Genomic DNA, 16908 nt, shown 5'->3' with positions numbered 1-16908 from the left:
CTTACTGGAGACATTAATCTTTAAATAAGGGTGACGGACATATAGTGAATCAATGAACAACCGGGTATACCGGGAGTAAATTGTGCATATATTAGGAACTACTTTCAGTGGGGGATTGATACACATTGTTCATGAGTATTACAGCAGCATGTGATTGACTCGGTGTTGCTGATCAATGTGTTTTCAATCATTGTTGGACATCAATGGAGGTTGTCCAATGGTATTATTGTGGAATAAGAGACATCAGGCTGTTGCTACACAAACAATACTTGAGAGGATCGGGTCCATGTATCGGCTGACAATAACACAAATACAGATAATAATAGATAGTAATAGGTTTGTTGATTCTGAGCAACTTGTTTGCAGATGGAGCCATCTGGTCAACAAACATGGAAAACAAACGTCCCTTAGTGAATCTGCTGAACGCACCGTGAAGCCCGGCTGCTGGCGGTGTTAAATGAACGTCTGTTGGTGCTGCGGTGAAGGTGGAGCGGCGTCGCCAGCACTTGGTGCCCGAGAAGTGTGGGCATAGGTGGCAGCTGGAGACAAGACAGACCAAATACAGACATGCTGTTTGACACACACGGGCATGGAATGGAATGCAAACACACACACACACACACACACACACACACACACACACACACACACTCCAGTACTGTATATACAGATTAGAGGTGTATAATAAACAGTGTCTGTGCTTAAGCACATTCAGTCCCTTTGTCTCACTAAACAAACTATGGATCAGCTGATGCTCTAATGATGAGGTTGATTAAACAGTGTAATGAGTCACACAATGAGGCACAGTTCTAAAAAATAAATGGTCCCTGATTGGCTGACAAAGCCTGCTGGCTGCGTTGATCAGTCACTCAGAAGAAACCACATGTTTCACTTTGTTTTTTGTCCAATCATAGTCATTTAGAAGACACACAACATGGATACTTCCCCAAAGCTTCACCAAGGTGCAATAAGTGTGAGATATTGTTCGAGTGGAGGAATGAACAGAGGCACAATGTGGAGGTGAAGCTAGCAATTGAACATGTTCTGGTTCTAAGTGATTGGATGGGACAATCAGCAATAAGTATGCTGGATTTATTCTGTAAAAAACTGAACATTTAACCACTCAAACAAAGTTCTTCTTTAAAAACAGCGCAAGAGACCAACTTAAGTCCTGTGAGAGGAGGAAGGGTGTTGTCTGAAACGATGGCGGCGTTCCAGATTGTGTGTGATTGTGTTTACTTCCGCCAGCCTACGTGTGAGCTTATAAGTGTGTTTGTGTGTGTGCCCCAGGGGTGTGGGGGGGCAGAGGAGCACTAAGAGGTGGCATGTGGCTGCTGCGCTGGTCGTCGTGTACGCTGGCACACTAACAGGCCACCTCAGAGCTTTAACTACAGACAGACAGACCTGTTAAGGCACACCGAGTTCGTGTCTGTCGGCAGATTCAACATGATGAATGTCTGCAAAATAAATCCCTCTGACTGGAGCATGAGAAGAGAGGACACACGTGAGGTAAGCAAACAAACGACTTACGTGTGCACACACAGAAGGCGCTCATCTTATCTGAATGCAAGATTTTTTACAACATCATGGCCACCTGGAAAGAAGCAATTGAAGACCCTAAGACACTATTTCTTCCTCGTGTAAATGAGGAATACAGACTAACGCCGCCTGCAGGCGTGGAGAGTTATTTCCACTCACGCAGGCGCAGTACCTGCGTGCTTGTCGGCCATCTGTAGTCGTCGCGGTGTGTTCAAGTGCAACCTTTTGGCCAAGAAAAAGGCGACATGAGGCGACAGAGCAGCCGGCTCCTTCGCCACCAGTACTGTTATGTCGTCTTGGCGTGTCGGGGCCTTTAGAAGAGGATGCTGCTGTTCCTGTTGATAAGACACTGTTTCCTGGTCAGCGTGGGACGACTGACCTGCACTTTATGGGGCCGCAACTCTGACGGCTGTTGTTCTCTGAGTGTTGATTGAGATTTTTAAGTAAAACTCTTCTTACCTCATCAGCATAAACCTCAAAGGAGGAGAAAATCTGCTTATCTCTGTGATGGAAATGCTAAACTGTAGATTTATGTGTTTGCTCAAGTTAAATTCTAAGATCATGTACAGACACTTAAACACAAACTGTATGATAAACATCAGTTAGACAGACATTTGTCCAACGACTCCCGAGACTGAACTCTGGTTTCCTTTAGTGGAATCATCACAAACACGAGCCAACTGACGTCGTTTTTCAGGGTTTCAGTCTTCAAACAGTAACATGGAAACATTGGCAACATGCAAAACTGCTCATGGTGCAGTTTTCAACCTCCATTGTGAGGGAATTTCTTTTTTTACTAGTTTTTAAAACACAAAAACCACGTACGTAACAACACACCCTACATGTATTAGCAAATATCTAACGTTGTATCAGTAACAGAACATTTAGCTAGTATAATTATTATAGCGGGTATGCATGTGGCGTGACGGGATTCTCAACAAGAGCTCTGAGATATCTTTTTACAGACAAAAGCTGAAGAAAACAGAAGCAGATTGCAATTCGCAGAAACAACTGGAATCCAGGCAGCATTTGTGGTTGCGAATCTTTCTACTCGTAAAGTGCAGTTAAGTTTATTTAAATGTATTCAACTAACACATATAAAACATTTCTCAACAGCAACAACATTTAACAAAAATCCTACTGCTGCCTACTGCCAAAAAGGTAAGAAATATGACACTGAATCATTACGTTTGGATCCATAACGGCAGGTGACGGGTTAACAGAATGTTTATTTGGGTTATTACAGCATAACACATATTTATAGTCATGTTTTGTTTTTTTCCAATTTATTTGGGAAGATGTTCTCCTATTTCTTTAAAGAAACAACTAAAAGCCCTGTTTGAAGGCACACACCAGCCCCAGTGAGGCAGTAAGTGTTGGATTCAGGTTTAACTTGAGTCGCATTAACACGTGGTTACTTATTGAGTCATCATGAAACAATTTCAAAATGATGTGTTTCCCCCTTATCTAAAAGTCAGCAGACACTCAGCTGATAAAGTCTGATGGTTAGCATTTGTCTGGAACACTTTTCTCTTGCACAAAGTCAAAATGTGTGTTTTCAGGGAGCTTGAAACAGTTGATATGAACACCATGTGACAGCGACTTCTCTCTACGTGTTTACTTATCGCTTCAAACCCTGTTGACAAGCCAAATTGGCATGTTGTAGAGAGAGACATCAACTTGAAGTGTTAACCATGAGGCGGAGTGTGTGTGTGCGGGAACTCCCGTTGTGGTTTCATTGGTATTTGATCCACGCCCCGCCCCTTTGCTCAACCTCCGGGCTGCGCCGCTCAGCACACCCGGCGCACCAGCGGGACAGTTCGGCTGCACGAGCGGCTCCCTCGGACCACATGAACCTAAAACACATTTTCTTTTTATTAATGGAAAGATAATTAAACCGGAGTCAAGCAAGTCTCCTTGTCCTCGTGTCGCTGTTTCCTTTGGTGAGTTTAATTACATTTTAACTCAATGAGTCTGTGAACTTTACATGTCAATCATTTAGACTCTTTGAGTGAGTTTGCACTAATTACTCGGTGCATATTGAGAAGTGTGTCTGTGCAATGTAAGTCCATCATTGTAAATATCCTATTATGGTCCTCAAACATGCGTGTGGCATGTGAGTTGTGTCCTCTGTTGTATGGAGAGGGATGCACAAACACTGTTTTATCATGTCATTATTTATTAGTGGAGTTTTTTTCTACTGAAGTTATGAATAATAGGTCTTCATGGAGGTAAAAGCCTCCTGCTGACTTTAGTTGTTTTAGATAAGGTAATACCATTAAGTGACTGTAACTGAGCTCTAACCTGGTGTTAATGGTCCTACTGTTGTGTTAATGTTTTATATTCAGCAGCAATGGTCAGAATAAACTCTGCCACTGCTTTGATATATATATTTTATTATTCTCACCCTGCCTTGTAATTCCAGCAGTTTCATGACGTAATCCAATTTACATGCATGAAATGACCACATGATTCACGGCGGGGTGACGTTGATGTTTTTGGCCTTGAGGCGTTTTAATTATGGAGACAAACAGGCAGCGCCGTGTTGGACTCATTACACGTTGGGGGCAGAGACCTTCTGACCCCTAAAACCTGTCAGCACGCCACGAGGGAGGCCACCATGTGAAATACCACACACACACACACACACACACACACACACACACACACACACACACACACACACACACACACACATTGATTGAAGAGCTTGTTGGCCCTGCTAAATCACGCCAATGAACAAACAGGCACAGGGATGATCAATAAAAAGCCAGCCTGCTTCTGTGATAATAAGAGAAAAATCCATGATGAACTCAGTCTTCTTGCACACTGTGTGACCTTCTCCATGTTGAACTGGCTCTGTAAATCCCCTCCAGTCTCCCCAGAGTTGACGTACAGTGTATCCTCCTCGAGTACATCCTTTGATATTTCTACATCGGCCTCCTGCGTGCACTAACTCAGCCAGCGGCAGATGATTAACACATGCATGTAATGTTTCCCGTACATCCCTCTCGTAGGAGTTACACTAATCATACTTGATGAGGTAAATGAGTGCAGACGTCCCCTGTGGTTCTTTTTTTTACCTGAGTTCAACATTCCTCTGAGGCAGACCCTTTGTGACCTTTGCGTGTCATTGACGCACACCAACCAGGAAGGGGTTAGTTGCAGAGGTGCTGTATTTGTTTTCACACGGCAGGGTTTTCTTTTGCCACACACGATGTGGGAAAACTGCCGCATCATGTTCTGTCGTCACCAAATGGTCACTCATCGAAAACAACGTGATCCAACCCCCCCCGCCCAGTAAAGAAACACACCAAGTGTTACTGTAAGAGACTGATCCACGGCGTTACGAATGAGCAACTCACTTCAGCTACTTTATGAATCTGCAGAAGACAGTGTGGGTGACCAGGCCACCGTGATGTTTTATTTTGAAAAGCAGGGATAGGCTCAGGTCTGTTTGTTGATTGGCGGCTGTCCAGAATTTGACTGCATGTGAACCTTTCAGTCAATGATTGAAATATTTAGTGCTGTCGGTGTAAGTAAGTATTTAAAATGAACTTCAGCTCAACATGGAGCCCCAGCTCAGACATTTGTATGGTTTGGCCTCTATTAGAGCGCGACAGATACTGGATCTCTGACGTTGATAACAAAGTTAGCACCAAATATGCGAATGGTGAGTAGATTTGCATCTTAGCACAAAGACTAGAAACAGAGGAAATAGCTCGCCAACAACATCAACCTACCAACACAGTTATCGCCAGGCAAGCATCTTTAAAGCTTTATATCTCGTGTCCCACTGTTTACAGTTTCTGTAGTGAACTAATCAGCTGCTGGCTCGAGTCGCATGAGCTCTGCTGAATGTTGGGAGATTTACAGTATTTTATGCACTTTATGTACCTTCATCATAATGGATCGTGCGTAACATTAGGCTATAACGATGTACTAATCCTGCATGTATTCACTTTAATAAAGATGCATGCTATTCTTGCCATCGCAGTCCGCGTTATATAAGACAGGCTCGATGTTTTACTAACCCTAATCAAGTGTTTTTATTGCTTTTCTGTTTTAATTTGCAACGTTAACTAACCACATGTTTTAAACTGTGACCTTTGGAGCAAAACATGTTTCCCTCCAAATATAACGGCAGATGCAGTACAGTATGTGAATGTAGATTCTCTCAGCAAAAAAAGCAATGAAATGTATTTTCCAAAACGTCAAACCTTCACAGACTTGTGACTCTGAGTCTAAGACATAATAAATAAACGTGTTACTGCTCTCTGGTGGACAAACTATGTATTAATGTCACGTCTCTAAATGATCTTACAGTAAATATCGGTGGCGTTCCAGTTTACAATAATATCAATATACAGTAAATATATCCAAGCTCTCACCACTAAACAGGTGAAGACCTGTAACACCAGAAGAAGAGAGAGAGAGATGTGCGTGTTTGAGCAGAAGAAAGAGAGAAGGATTTACAGTATGTATGAGCGCAGAACAAGACATACAAACTGAAAGGACGAGGCAACAAAGAGGGCAAATTGGGGCTGCCAGTTCCAGCAGATGCAGGAAGCCGAGAGCCTCAGAGAGTTTGGATGTTAGTTGAAGCATGAAAATGTTTTCTTGGCTGAGGAGGAAGTGTAGCTGTGTTTTGCTTGGATTTAGATTGAGCATGTACGAGCGAAAAATAGCAACGTAATTGAAAGTCAAAGAGTGAGCCTAAAAAATGTGGCCTTATCTTGTATGTTTGTTCACCTGGTTAGCGGGGTTAGTGAGTGAAGGACAAGAGAAGAGAGGCTGAGGGAAGGAGGGGCAGACCTGCCACTAAAAACACAAAGACAAACTACTGTATAGCTGAGTTAAAGTCATCAAAGGTAGAGATTGATGTGTGTGTGTGTGTGTGTGTGTGTGTGTGTGTGTGGGCCAAACAGCTGTTTTAGTCACTCAAGACGCTCAAAGAGAAGCAAAGGAAAGAAATGAAAGGGGCAGAGAGCAGAGGACAGAGAGGAAAACTTACATTATGAGTGTAAAATGAGTAGAAAGACAAAAGAAAGAGACAATTAAAGAGAAGACAAGGAACATTAGAAAGCGAGGACGGAAAAGAAATGAGAGGGAACGAATGGAGAGAAGCAGAAAGACAAAGAAAAACGATGGTTCAGACCCGAAACGTGGTTTCAATCAGTGCCGAGGTTGAGAAGAAGGATGTTTGATGGTCGTAATCGAGAGAGAGAGAGACTCCACCGACCGATGCTCTGCTCAGGAATGTGTTCAGACACACACACACACAAGTGCTCGTGCACACACACACACACACACACACACACACACACACACACACGGCTCCTATTAGACTGTGGTTACTCTGGTTTACATCCAGCAAAGCCACCTCAAGCAAATACTGTACATAGTGACATGGAAATATTTTATTCAGCCTGTCTGTGAAGTATGAACGCACCGAAATCCCCCTGAATGGTGAGTCGCCCAAAGCGAGCGACTCAAAGCTGCAGAAAGATGAACTCAGCAGACGTTTCAATGCTAACTTTGCATTTGTATTTGCAAGAGAAAAGAGTTTTCCCATCAACGCTTATTGAGTCTGGTCGACTGAAGTCTCCTTGCAAGATTTCTAGGTATTGAAGTTGAACATAGAGTTTCTCTCACCACCTCTGGAGATATCTGATCAGATGTGTTCAGATATCTGACACAAGACAAAAGAGGCTACAGCAAGCTTTGAGTGATAGCTATGCTAATGGGGCGTGCTAACATGCTCACAGTGACAATGCTAACATGCAGGTGTAATGTTGTCTTGACTTGAGACTTGTGACTCGGTCCCAGCTCTAGTCCTTAGCTTTGCAGGGATTCTGTCATATATTAAAGTAGTGATAATGGAACAAGAGAATATCAACCTCATTGTGGCGCAACAGGAAAAGTCGGGATCACCAAAGAAATTGATGTTCTTCTCTAATTTTCCCCCACCTCTCGTCTCCTCTTCTCTTTCTCTAATTTCCCTCAGCATCCATTTCTGCCCCGACTCCCCATCGTCCCCCTTCACTCCTTTTTATGAAAATGGAACTTTTTCATCCCCTGCTTCCTGCCATCACGCTTCAGTTTGAACTCCTCTAACTTATTTTGTATTTTATTTCATCTCTGACAGGAATCAGAACCTGTGGAGTAACCCACCAGGGTGGTAGCAGCCAGGCTTTGCCCAAAAGAGGCGCCCTACCGGGGTAACGGAGGAGATGAAGGATTAGGGGATAATCCAGGGTATGTCCAAGTCCCTCCTGTCGAGAGGTCCCCCTATTCTTTTCTGATATCCAAGACGCAGGCAGGCTGCTGCTGGGATTACAGCGTTAAACTAATTACCTTTTAAAGACTCCAAATATTGACGGCTTTACTCCTTCTGGTGTTTTTTGTTCGGGCCATTTTACCTGAGGCCTGAGGGTGGTGGCTGCTGTGTTTGTGTAACTCTGAAAACAGAGGAGCAAGTGCAAAGTAGGATCACAGAGAGGAGGGAAGGCGAGGTCAGCAGGATACAAACATATGTGCAGATAAAATGAGCTTTGCCCAGAGGGTCCAGATACATAAGAGGAGTCGGAGGGAGCGACCCCCTCTGAGCTGTGGTCAAAGGCCTTTAACAGGATTACAGGCAGAGACGAAACAGCAGAGCTTTCCGTAAGCACACAGTCAGAGTAATTAATGGCCCCGTGTGTATTCCTGTAATACTGCAGGTTATCAATTAGACTGAGGTTGTTCCTGTTTAACCTTGATAGTAAGACAAACTATTTCCCCTTATTGGGTCGAGCCATTATGTCTGTGACCGCTGTCACAGGGGAGTTGTAACCGGAGAGGCGGCCTGTTGCTTCAGCTCCGTTCATGGGAACGTGCACAAGGTCCCTGCAGGCCCACGGCATCTTAGATTGAACATCACACTTCGGTATACTGGTCCCTGGCGTCCCTTTGTGAGCCTTGATATGGCTCCGCTCAGCGCTGGTATGTGCCGCATTTCCTCCCAGATGCCCCTCTTAAAACACCAGCCAGGGGAAGTGGAGCGTAGGGCCTGGGACTGCGGTCAGCAGCAAATTAGAAGGGCTGCCTTGGACCTGACGCAATCCCCATCCCTTGAACCATAGCAGGTCATTAATGAAGCCAGACGTGGCTGTGCATGCGTGGGAGGCCCGCCGACATTTAGCTGCTGCAGTGGAAAGCTTTTAAAGAGAACCAGAGGTGCATGTCGGGTCTGCCTTATGCTATCAAAATATTTTAGAATTGGATATCCCATTACTCTGCTGGCAAAGAACAACACGTGAAAAAAGGCCTTTTTTTTGTCTGCCTTCATTACAGACTTTCGGAGGTATGGAGCTCAAAAAACGACTAAAGGCAGTAAAAGGCTGTCAGCCAAGTCACTGAACGCATCAATTAATAACACTATGAGTCAAAAACGGTAGTGTAAAAATAAATATACAGCTTTAACCGCCATTAAGTTGGTAAAAAAGTCATATTGCGACATAAATATGGTTTCCGAGAATGCTAATTTACGTTAGCTAGCCTATTTTGTTAGCATTAGCTTACCAGCCGAAATACTTTAGCTACGATTACAAGAGTTTATACAGTGAAGCTTTAGAAGTAAGCGGTATTTTATTATATTTCTGATTAACTTTACCTGAACAACAGAGTCAGTTTGGTAGCTAGCTTAAAAAGGCTAGTGCTCATTGTATGTCGCTTTCAGTTAAGCTAGCTAGCTGCACAGCTATTATTGCTCCACGTATCCTAAAATGTAAATATAAAATATAAAATAGGGAAGAACAAAAGATAGGAAACCTAAAAAGTTGAATAATAAATTGAGCCAGTGAAATAGAAATAGAAGAGTAAAATGTGTTTTCATTTATTTCATCAACATATTGAAGACGATTACCAAAAACCGTTATATTTCTTTTAACACTTCCTTTTAATCTTATTGTAATTAAATCTCCATTTTTGAGGCGTCTGATCTTTTACTGCTTTACAACAGTAGCAGCGGTGATTTGCTTATCAGGAAATGTTCATTATCTCGCTGCCTGTTTATAAACAAATCTAAACCGGTTGAATGAGGCCTTCTGCGTGGCCTTAAAAGCGTGATACATCTTTTCATGCAAATGTAAAATTGAACTTTGTGTAACCTTCACGCCAGACAAAGCAGGACAAAATGGAAGCAGCAATTCCCTGAAAGTCCACCCATTTTATGGACAAGAGGCAGACTTTGGTTTGTTGCACAGAGGAGCGACTGTGGTCTAAATTTAGACGGTTCCAGACCAGCAGACCTTAGGAATCCTAAAGAACCCTGCAGAAAGACAGATGTAGTCTACATACAGTACGCAGAATAAGTCACTCAATCTCAACTTCCACAGAATAAACTGCAAATGTCATCCCTCAAAATAAAATACATCCCTGTCTGCATTTTAAAGATAGATGTTTTTTCTCTGTTTTTACTTTCGATAGATGGTTCCGTGGTGCGACCGCAGAACCGTTTGCAGCTGGACTCAAGACCTATTTCTGAGCTGATGTCGACAAAGCGAGCGGGGGAAACCAGGCGACCTGACCACACTCCAACTGACGCTTCCAGGAACACAACTACTCAGTGTTTCGCCTCAATTTATGGCCGTTTAATTCAGCCAGCTATGCATAACAACGCGCTACAAAGAGTGGCACAGAGATCGGCCTGCGTGGGCTAAACAGAGATAATATTCTAGCAAACTATTTGGCAGTGCGGGCCTGGAGCTTTTCAGAAATTACACGGTTTCAAGATCTTGGAATAATCTTTCAGAGCTATTTCTATGTCCATAATTTGGACTGTCAATGACTTAAATCTGAGAGGAGAAAAGTGAACGCTCAGTTTTCCATTCAGTGGGATTAAAGGCAAAGTTGATTTTCAAGAAATATTAAGACTTTCACTTCTTGTGAACATGAATCTTCAGGAAAAGCTGTCAGGCCTCAAAGGTCTGGTGTCAAACTCCCACAGCAAGCGGCGCTTTAAAGGCGACCTCACGCTGGAAATGATCAGCCCGCCTCTGGGTGACTTCCGCCACACCATGCACGTGGGCCGCGGTGGCGATGTGTTCGGGGACACCTCCTTCCTCAGTAACCACGGCGGCACGGCCAACAGGAACAACGGGAACGCCGGGAACAACGGGAACAACGGGAACACCGGAAACAACGGGGAAACGGATTCTATCTCCAGCCCCGACAACAAGATCGGAGCGTTCTTCTCCAGGACGCTCCGTCAAATCAGGAGGGGCTCTGAGAACCGACCCACGGGAGGATGCAAGGATCTGTCGCCGCCACCTCCCGTCGTTTCTCCCATCGTCAAGAACGCCATCTCCCTCCCGAGGCTGGACGTGGACTTGCCTAATGGGAGTCCCACCGCCAAAGTGCTCTTCCCCAGTTCTCAAAGCACACCGGAGGAGAGGAAAAGCTCTTACGGTGAGGACGGTGACATTTCTTTTATTGAAGCTGCTATAATCAAAATGTTTTGCATCAACCATGGTGAAAGTGGTCATGGTGAGAGACCATCAGGTCTTGAGAGCTTTTTAGCGTCTTTAAGCTAAGTAATGGTTTTGATTCACTCTCACTTCCAGATGTTTTCAGAGAGGCTCAAATAAACCCACTGTGTGCTATCTGCATATTTGAGCAACTAAACAAACATTGTTGTTGCTACACAAGATGCTTAGCAGTAATTCAATGAATGAAAACCACACAAAGTGTTTGTTTCTGGGGATAAAAAGGATTCAGGTATCGTTTGACCAGAGAAGTTTCTATACTACATTAAAAGGTGTAAAGATCTGATACCCAGCCTTCGTTGTGAGAGGTCTATTGAGGCTTCTTGTTTTTTGGTCAAGAAGAATGCACCACCAAATCCTGCGACATGGTCCCTACGATTAGGAGTAGATGTTTCCTGTTGCTGAACAAAGAGAAACACACAAAAGTCAAATGAGTTAAGCGGCGTTAACTGGAAACTGCGGAGAAAATCATCCGTCAGCTCTCCCCAGTAATCGAGACACATTTGCCCCAGATGTCCTTATGAATCACCTTGGCTCGTAATCGCTCTGATAACACACAGAGATCCAGACAGAGCTGGCAACACGCAGCAGAGGCTCACACTAACAACACCTCGTGTGTGTGTGTGTGTGTGTGTGTGTGTGTATGTGTGTGTGTGTGTGTGTGTGTGTGTGTGTGTGTGTGTGTGTGTGTGTGTGTGTGTGTGTGGATGTACACTGTCCTGTAATTATCCATCATTACGACACATTTGATGGGAGAGTCGGTTGGTTTTCACACAACCAAATCCTCCATTAGTCGTTTCCACTGATCACTTCTTTCTTGCTCTCTGGTTAAAGTGTGTTAATCTGTGAAATCAGACGCGTGTTTTCTTTGGTTGGTATGAAAAACCCTCTCGGGCGGCGGCTGGCATTGAGAGGTGCCGTGGTAATTTTAGCCGTTTGGGTCATGAAAGCAGCAAGTGTGTGAGTTGTTAAGTGATCTGGCAGATGATTCACTGTTCACACAGCAGAGCAACTCAGCACTTTGCTGGCTTGTCATCATCAAGACTGGATGTTTTCAGGTGGTTTCACGTCGCCCCCTGTTGGATTGTTATGATAAACCAGGTGACTGCTTGATAATCTGATTTATATTTTAGTTTGAGACATAAGTACAGAAGTGAGAAGAAAACCTCCCGATCCATTTTCTAAGTCTGATATAAAGTGTTTTTTTTAATCTGTGAAATGTGAGGATAAAGGTTTTGCAAGGTGAAATAAAACGTCACTTTTGCTGGTACTTCTTACGTCCGTGAAAACAGGTGAAAAGTGTTTGTTGTTGTAATACTTACTTTGGCCACAAGAGGCTGAAGTGCAGCACTACCCCATGTTTTAAATAAGACTAAAAGCATTTAAGTTTTCTTCCAGGTGAGTTTAAATTATCTCCATGCACATAGAAATGAATTTTATATTATTATTATTATTATTATTATTATTATTATTATTATTATTATTATTATTATTATTATTATTATTATTATTATTATTATTATTATTATTATTATTATATGTACCTTGTGATTATCCTGGCAAAACCTTTTTTTTTTTTTAAGGAACTTAAAAAGATATCTTGGCGAAATCTTTATTTTCACCAGTTTTTAAGTCATGAACAGAAACACTTTAGATTTATAAAAGGTCACTTGCCTCTCAGTGCTTCTGTACGTAAGCTGAACATACAGGTATTTTTGCCACATAGACAAAATACCTACGACTGTTTTTCACGTGTTGATATCCGTCCTCTCCGCAGGTCTGGAGTCTGGTTTCGTCACTCTGCCTCGTCTGTCCCGCTCTGAGCGCCAGCAGCCCTCCATCTCCCTCCCCACTTCCTGCTCCCCTAACATCCACCGCGGCTCTCTGACTGACCCCACCGACGCCATCTTATCCACCTGCTCCGCCTCCATTGTGACCTCTGACCCCAGACCCACCTTCACCTCATATTCTGACTCCCTCACCTCGCTGGACACCTTCACCTTCGACCTCGGCCCGTCCCTCATGAGCGAGGTGTTCGGCCTGATCGACGGCCACACGGAGGAGCACGGCCACGCCTGGGAGGGAGAGGAGGCGGGGTCAGCGTGCGGGCTGACCAACGAGGGCTCAGAGATGGACTCGGCGACTATCTCATACGTGGACTCCCTGCTGAGGGAGGACTGCGGGGGCAGGAAGAGCCCGCATGGGGCCGAGTGGGAGGAGGACGAAGGGATGGAGGCGAACAGAGTTAAAGTACCCGATGTGGTGATGGGGTCTCCTGAACGAGTGAGGATGGGGATGGAGAGTGAGCGCTTCCAGAGTGCGACAGATGTACTCGCACGCCACTATGGCGTCAGCCACTTAAAGGGACAGAGCAGGGTGGAGGTTGCAGAGTCAGAGATGATCATCAGCCAGCCCAAGAACAAAATGTCCTACAATTACATGGACGATGAGGATGAAATCAAAGTCTGAGCAAGTCGGAGACGTTTTTGACACTAAGAAACTGTTTAATGTATGATTTTTGTGTAATTCCAATCAAATCTTCTAAAAAAGACTCTTGACAGGATGACATGAAAGCTCCAGTATCCTTATTATTGGATCCTTTACTTTTATACAATCATGCTTCCAGGATGTACAGTTTGGATGTTGCTGAATGTATCTAGAAAGGAGTGAAAGACGTTTCCGAGCCCAGCACTCAGAGGGAGAAGGCTTTTTATCCAAAAGACTTAAAAAGGACTGAACAGGCGTGGAACACGAGGATGTGCCACAGAATGAAGTTAAGATCGCCTCAAAGGAAACCAGCATTACACAATGTAGAAGTTACTAAGCCTGTCATTATATTTTTCACACTTCCTCACATATACGAGGGGGGAGAGATTCTCCGTGCGAGTCCCCGGTCACTAATGAGAGAGGAAGTGGGGATTAGAAAAGTAGATTTAATCTTATTACAACCTTTGGGCCTCACTACAATCTCCTGTCAACTCCTTTCACTCAGGAAAACACGACCGGGAAACAAAAAGGGAAGAGAAATCTGGGTTCTCAGGCTTCATTAGATAAACATGGACTGAGGGAATATGACAAGTAATACTGATGTTTGCAAGTTGCAACTAAAGCTGAACCATATAATTGCTCATGTTATGCTGCAGACCTTCTATATAGAGACTCCGTGCACCTTTTATTATTATGAAGTCCGACTCCTGCATTGCTTTTTAAAGAAGAATTGCCATTTAAATGTCCTTTTATACAACTGTACATGAAGATATTAACTGACCTCCTATAAATATGTACTTACAGTATGAGCACCTGCAGTACTTAGTGCAATCCACATCCATATGCTGCAGTCAGTACCAATGATATATTATGATGATATAAAATGACAATAAAGATGTTTTTAATTAGGTTGAATATGCATTTATTTACATAGTTTAGGTACAACATTTAAGATTGATTGAAAGGAATATTCTACTCAAAAGAAAGTTTGTTATTTACATTAAACTTCAGTTCGTCCTCAAAGTTCACATTTGTTTTTTTCCGTACTTAATTAGCTCACATGAATACTATAATTTTATATATTTATGGAAAAATCCAACCCTTAAAACCAGCAGCTGGCAATCTGCTTTGGCTCATTTAATGTGTAGCTATTATTTTTGACCAGAAAGACTCGGGATTACTTTGCATTCTGGGAAACGTAGGAAATCAGGAACTGAAGAATAAATAAATGAAGCTGGTTGCAAAAATAAAAAAAAGCTGCACAGTTGAAGGAAGATATTGAACAACACAGAATGAACATCTTAAACATTTCATGTTTAAATAGTAACTTAGACAAGATTTTAAGTTACTCTTTAAAGAACTACAACAAGAAACTCCACGTCTAATGGACGGCACATGCGTAATTCTGCTCACTGAAGTAAAGAAGGAACCTCTTTTGCCTGTGATGGAGGAGGAAGTGGTGGAGGGCAGTTTGGGACTTTGACTCCAGGCTTTTTCACAGGGGGCTTTTTTAGGTTTACCGACTGAGCTCGGGGTGCGGGCGTCGGCGGTGGTGCGGGCGTCGGCGGTGGTGCGGGCGTCGGCTGGGTGCTTGTGTCCGCAGCAGCCGGGGCCGTGGTGCAGCGAGGAAGGGGCTGAAGTTTGAGAGGTGCCGGGGGTCTGGGTTTAGGGAACTGAACTGTCAACTGCTCGTTCGCCTGGATGGGTTTAGTCTGGTTGAAAGATCTTTTTGCTGCTGGATGAGAAAAGGAAGACAGTGAGATTATAAGGATGTCACCTGAAAGCGAGGAGGAAGATGCACCCGTAAAATTACAAATTAATAAAAAAAATTTTTTTAAAGACAAATGTGATAAAACAACGTGCAAATATTAAATGCTGCCTATTTGACATAGAAATCAAAATAAATAAAATGTCAGCGTGGATCTCTTTTGCTAGTTTTAGATGTTTATCAGTGTTAAAGCAACCGCTATGCTGCGTTCAAGTTCAAGGAAGGGAGTAACATTTCTCTGACTGCTGCATTTAAATTCTAACTGGTTAGAAAAACAAGCTGTACTTAAATTTGGAGGATGGGAATCTAGTAGTCAGACAAACACATCAGGAAGTGAAGACTTATAAAAAGGGAAAGTCTTTCTACCTGTGAGTGAGGCGGTTAAAACAATGTGAGAGATGACGCACGACCCCAGAGGTTTATGTTTTGGTCGGTGGTCTGAGACTTCCTGTTTCCTGTGTACTTCCTGGTTGTTACAACAAGAGCAGTAGATTTATTTTCTCTCTGTCAGCTTGACCTAACAAGCCTCCGCTTCAACTTAGCGAGAGGAAAAAGGGTTAAAGTAAAGAATCTGTGCAGGACATTACACAATAGAAAGACTCATAAATTATGAGACGTGCTCGAGCTGAGGGCACACAAACAACAGCTGTTGCTTCTGGAGGAAAATATGTTTTGGGCCACTTAAAGGGCACTGCACCAATTAAGAAAACACAAAAATGCAACAAAAAAAACGACTTTGTTGTTAGGTTAAGAAAGAAAGATCATCGTTTATTACGCCATTTAAATTACGGACGTAAATTAAAATAAGTCAATGTTGACTTCTGGTTTCACACTTCTGGGTGAAAGTCGAGTGTTTAGTTTTAGTGGACTGATCAGAAACGTATTTGTAATACGTCAAAAACAAACGTAATGAGAACGTAATTGACGATGCAGTTTTGTTGTACGGGAACGCAATTCTTTAAGAGCCTAGGTGTACCAAAAGAGTTGCATTATGGGAAATGCAGGACCCTAACTAGTAAGAAAAGTTGTGATATCTCATCTTCTGCTGCTTCAATTTTGACCAATTCTTTTACAAATATGTCTCTTTTGCAAGAACCCAACAGTAACGAAAGTGAAACGCTAAAATACTGCAGAGCTTTGTGTTCATGGACACGTCAACATCGGAGGTTTGGGCAGCCACATTGGACTCACGTTTATACGGTGAGGTGATCTTCACGAAAGCTCTTGGAGACTCTGGGGGAGCCTCCAGAATTGGCTCCAGCTGGCTTTGATCCGCACACTGCTTCTGGGTGGGACTCCTGAGCTGACCTGGTGTCGAGCTACAGGCAGCGGAGGTGTTGGAGGCGACGACAGGGCTGGCGTCGAGGGAGGGGGTTGGTGCAGCCGTCTCGGTGACAGGGCTAGCCCATGTGGAGGTGCCACCGCGACTCACAGAGCCAGATTTCACCAGGAGGAAGCCACCACTGTCCTGAGAGGCTGTGCTGATGGAGAGAAATGGACAAATGTTCATGAAAATACTGGAATGGAATTGAAACCATAAACTCATTAGGAAAAGGTTTACTGAGGTGATAAAGGATGAAGAAGTAG

General features: G+C 43.4%; 2 protein-coding genes across 8 annotated transcripts in view; one reads left to right on the top strand and one right to left on the bottom strand.

The window, feature by feature from the left end:
- Positions 1–1302: 1302 nt before the first annotated feature.
- Positions 1303–14462, top strand: cdc42ep1a (CDC42 effector protein (Rho GTPase binding) 1a). 6 transcript variants are annotated; one of them, XM_029455610.1, is made up of 5 exons: positions 1303–1509; positions 2656–2700; positions 7688–7797; positions 10009–10989; positions 12844–14462. In XM_029455610.1, the coding sequence occupies exons 4-5, from the start codon at positions 10473–10475 to the stop codon at positions 13533–13535; spliced, it is 1209 nt and encodes a 402-aa protein (XP_029311470.1). In that variant the 5' UTR covers positions 1303–1509; positions 2656–2700; positions 7688–7797; positions 10009–10472; the 3' UTR covers positions 13536–14462. The 6 variants fall into 6 exon arrangements, with proteins under 6 accessions (XP_029311470.1, XP_029311468.1, XP_029311469.1 ...); XM_029455608.1 differs by having other exon boundaries at positions 1303–1982; XM_029455609.1 differs by lacking the exon at positions 2656–2700 and having other exon boundaries at positions 1303–2602.
- Positions 14452–16908, bottom strand: part of sh3bp1 (SH3-domain binding protein 1) — a 19334-nt gene continuing 16877 nt past the window's right edge. The window contains exons 17-18 of one of the 2 annotated variants that reach the window (XM_029455604.1): positions 16513–16802; positions 14452–15288 (exon numbers count right to left, since the gene is read on the bottom strand). In XM_029455604.1, coding sequence (XP_029311464.1) covers positions 14963–15288; positions 16513–16802 — 616 coding nt within the window. In that variant the 3' untranslated portion in view covers positions 14452–14962. The remainder of the gene's footprint in view (positions 15289–16512; positions 16803–16908) is intronic. The other variant, XM_029455605.1, reaches the window with a different exon arrangement.

The sequence above is a fragment of the Cottoperca gobio genome, chromosome 19 (assembly GCF_900634415.1).
Source record: "Cottoperca gobio chromosome 19, fCotGob3.1, whole genome shotgun sequence".
In the NCBI taxonomy this organism is placed as follows: Eukaryota; Metazoa; Chordata; class Actinopteri; order Perciformes; family Bovichtidae; genus Cottoperca; species Cottoperca gobio.
This window is presented reverse-complemented; position numbering and strand designations above follow the sequence as displayed.

Excerpts from the sequence above, each read along its gene's own strand:
- cdc42ep1a (XM_029455610.1), top strand. The coding sequence starts at position 10,473 with ATGAATCTTCAGGAAAAGCTGTCAGGCCTCAAAGGTCTGGTGTCAAAC. Across the intron at positions 10,990-12,843 it reads GGAGAGGAAAAGCTCTTACG|GTCTGGAGTCTGGTTTCGTC; the intron begins GTGAGGACGGTG and ends TCCTCTCCGCAG.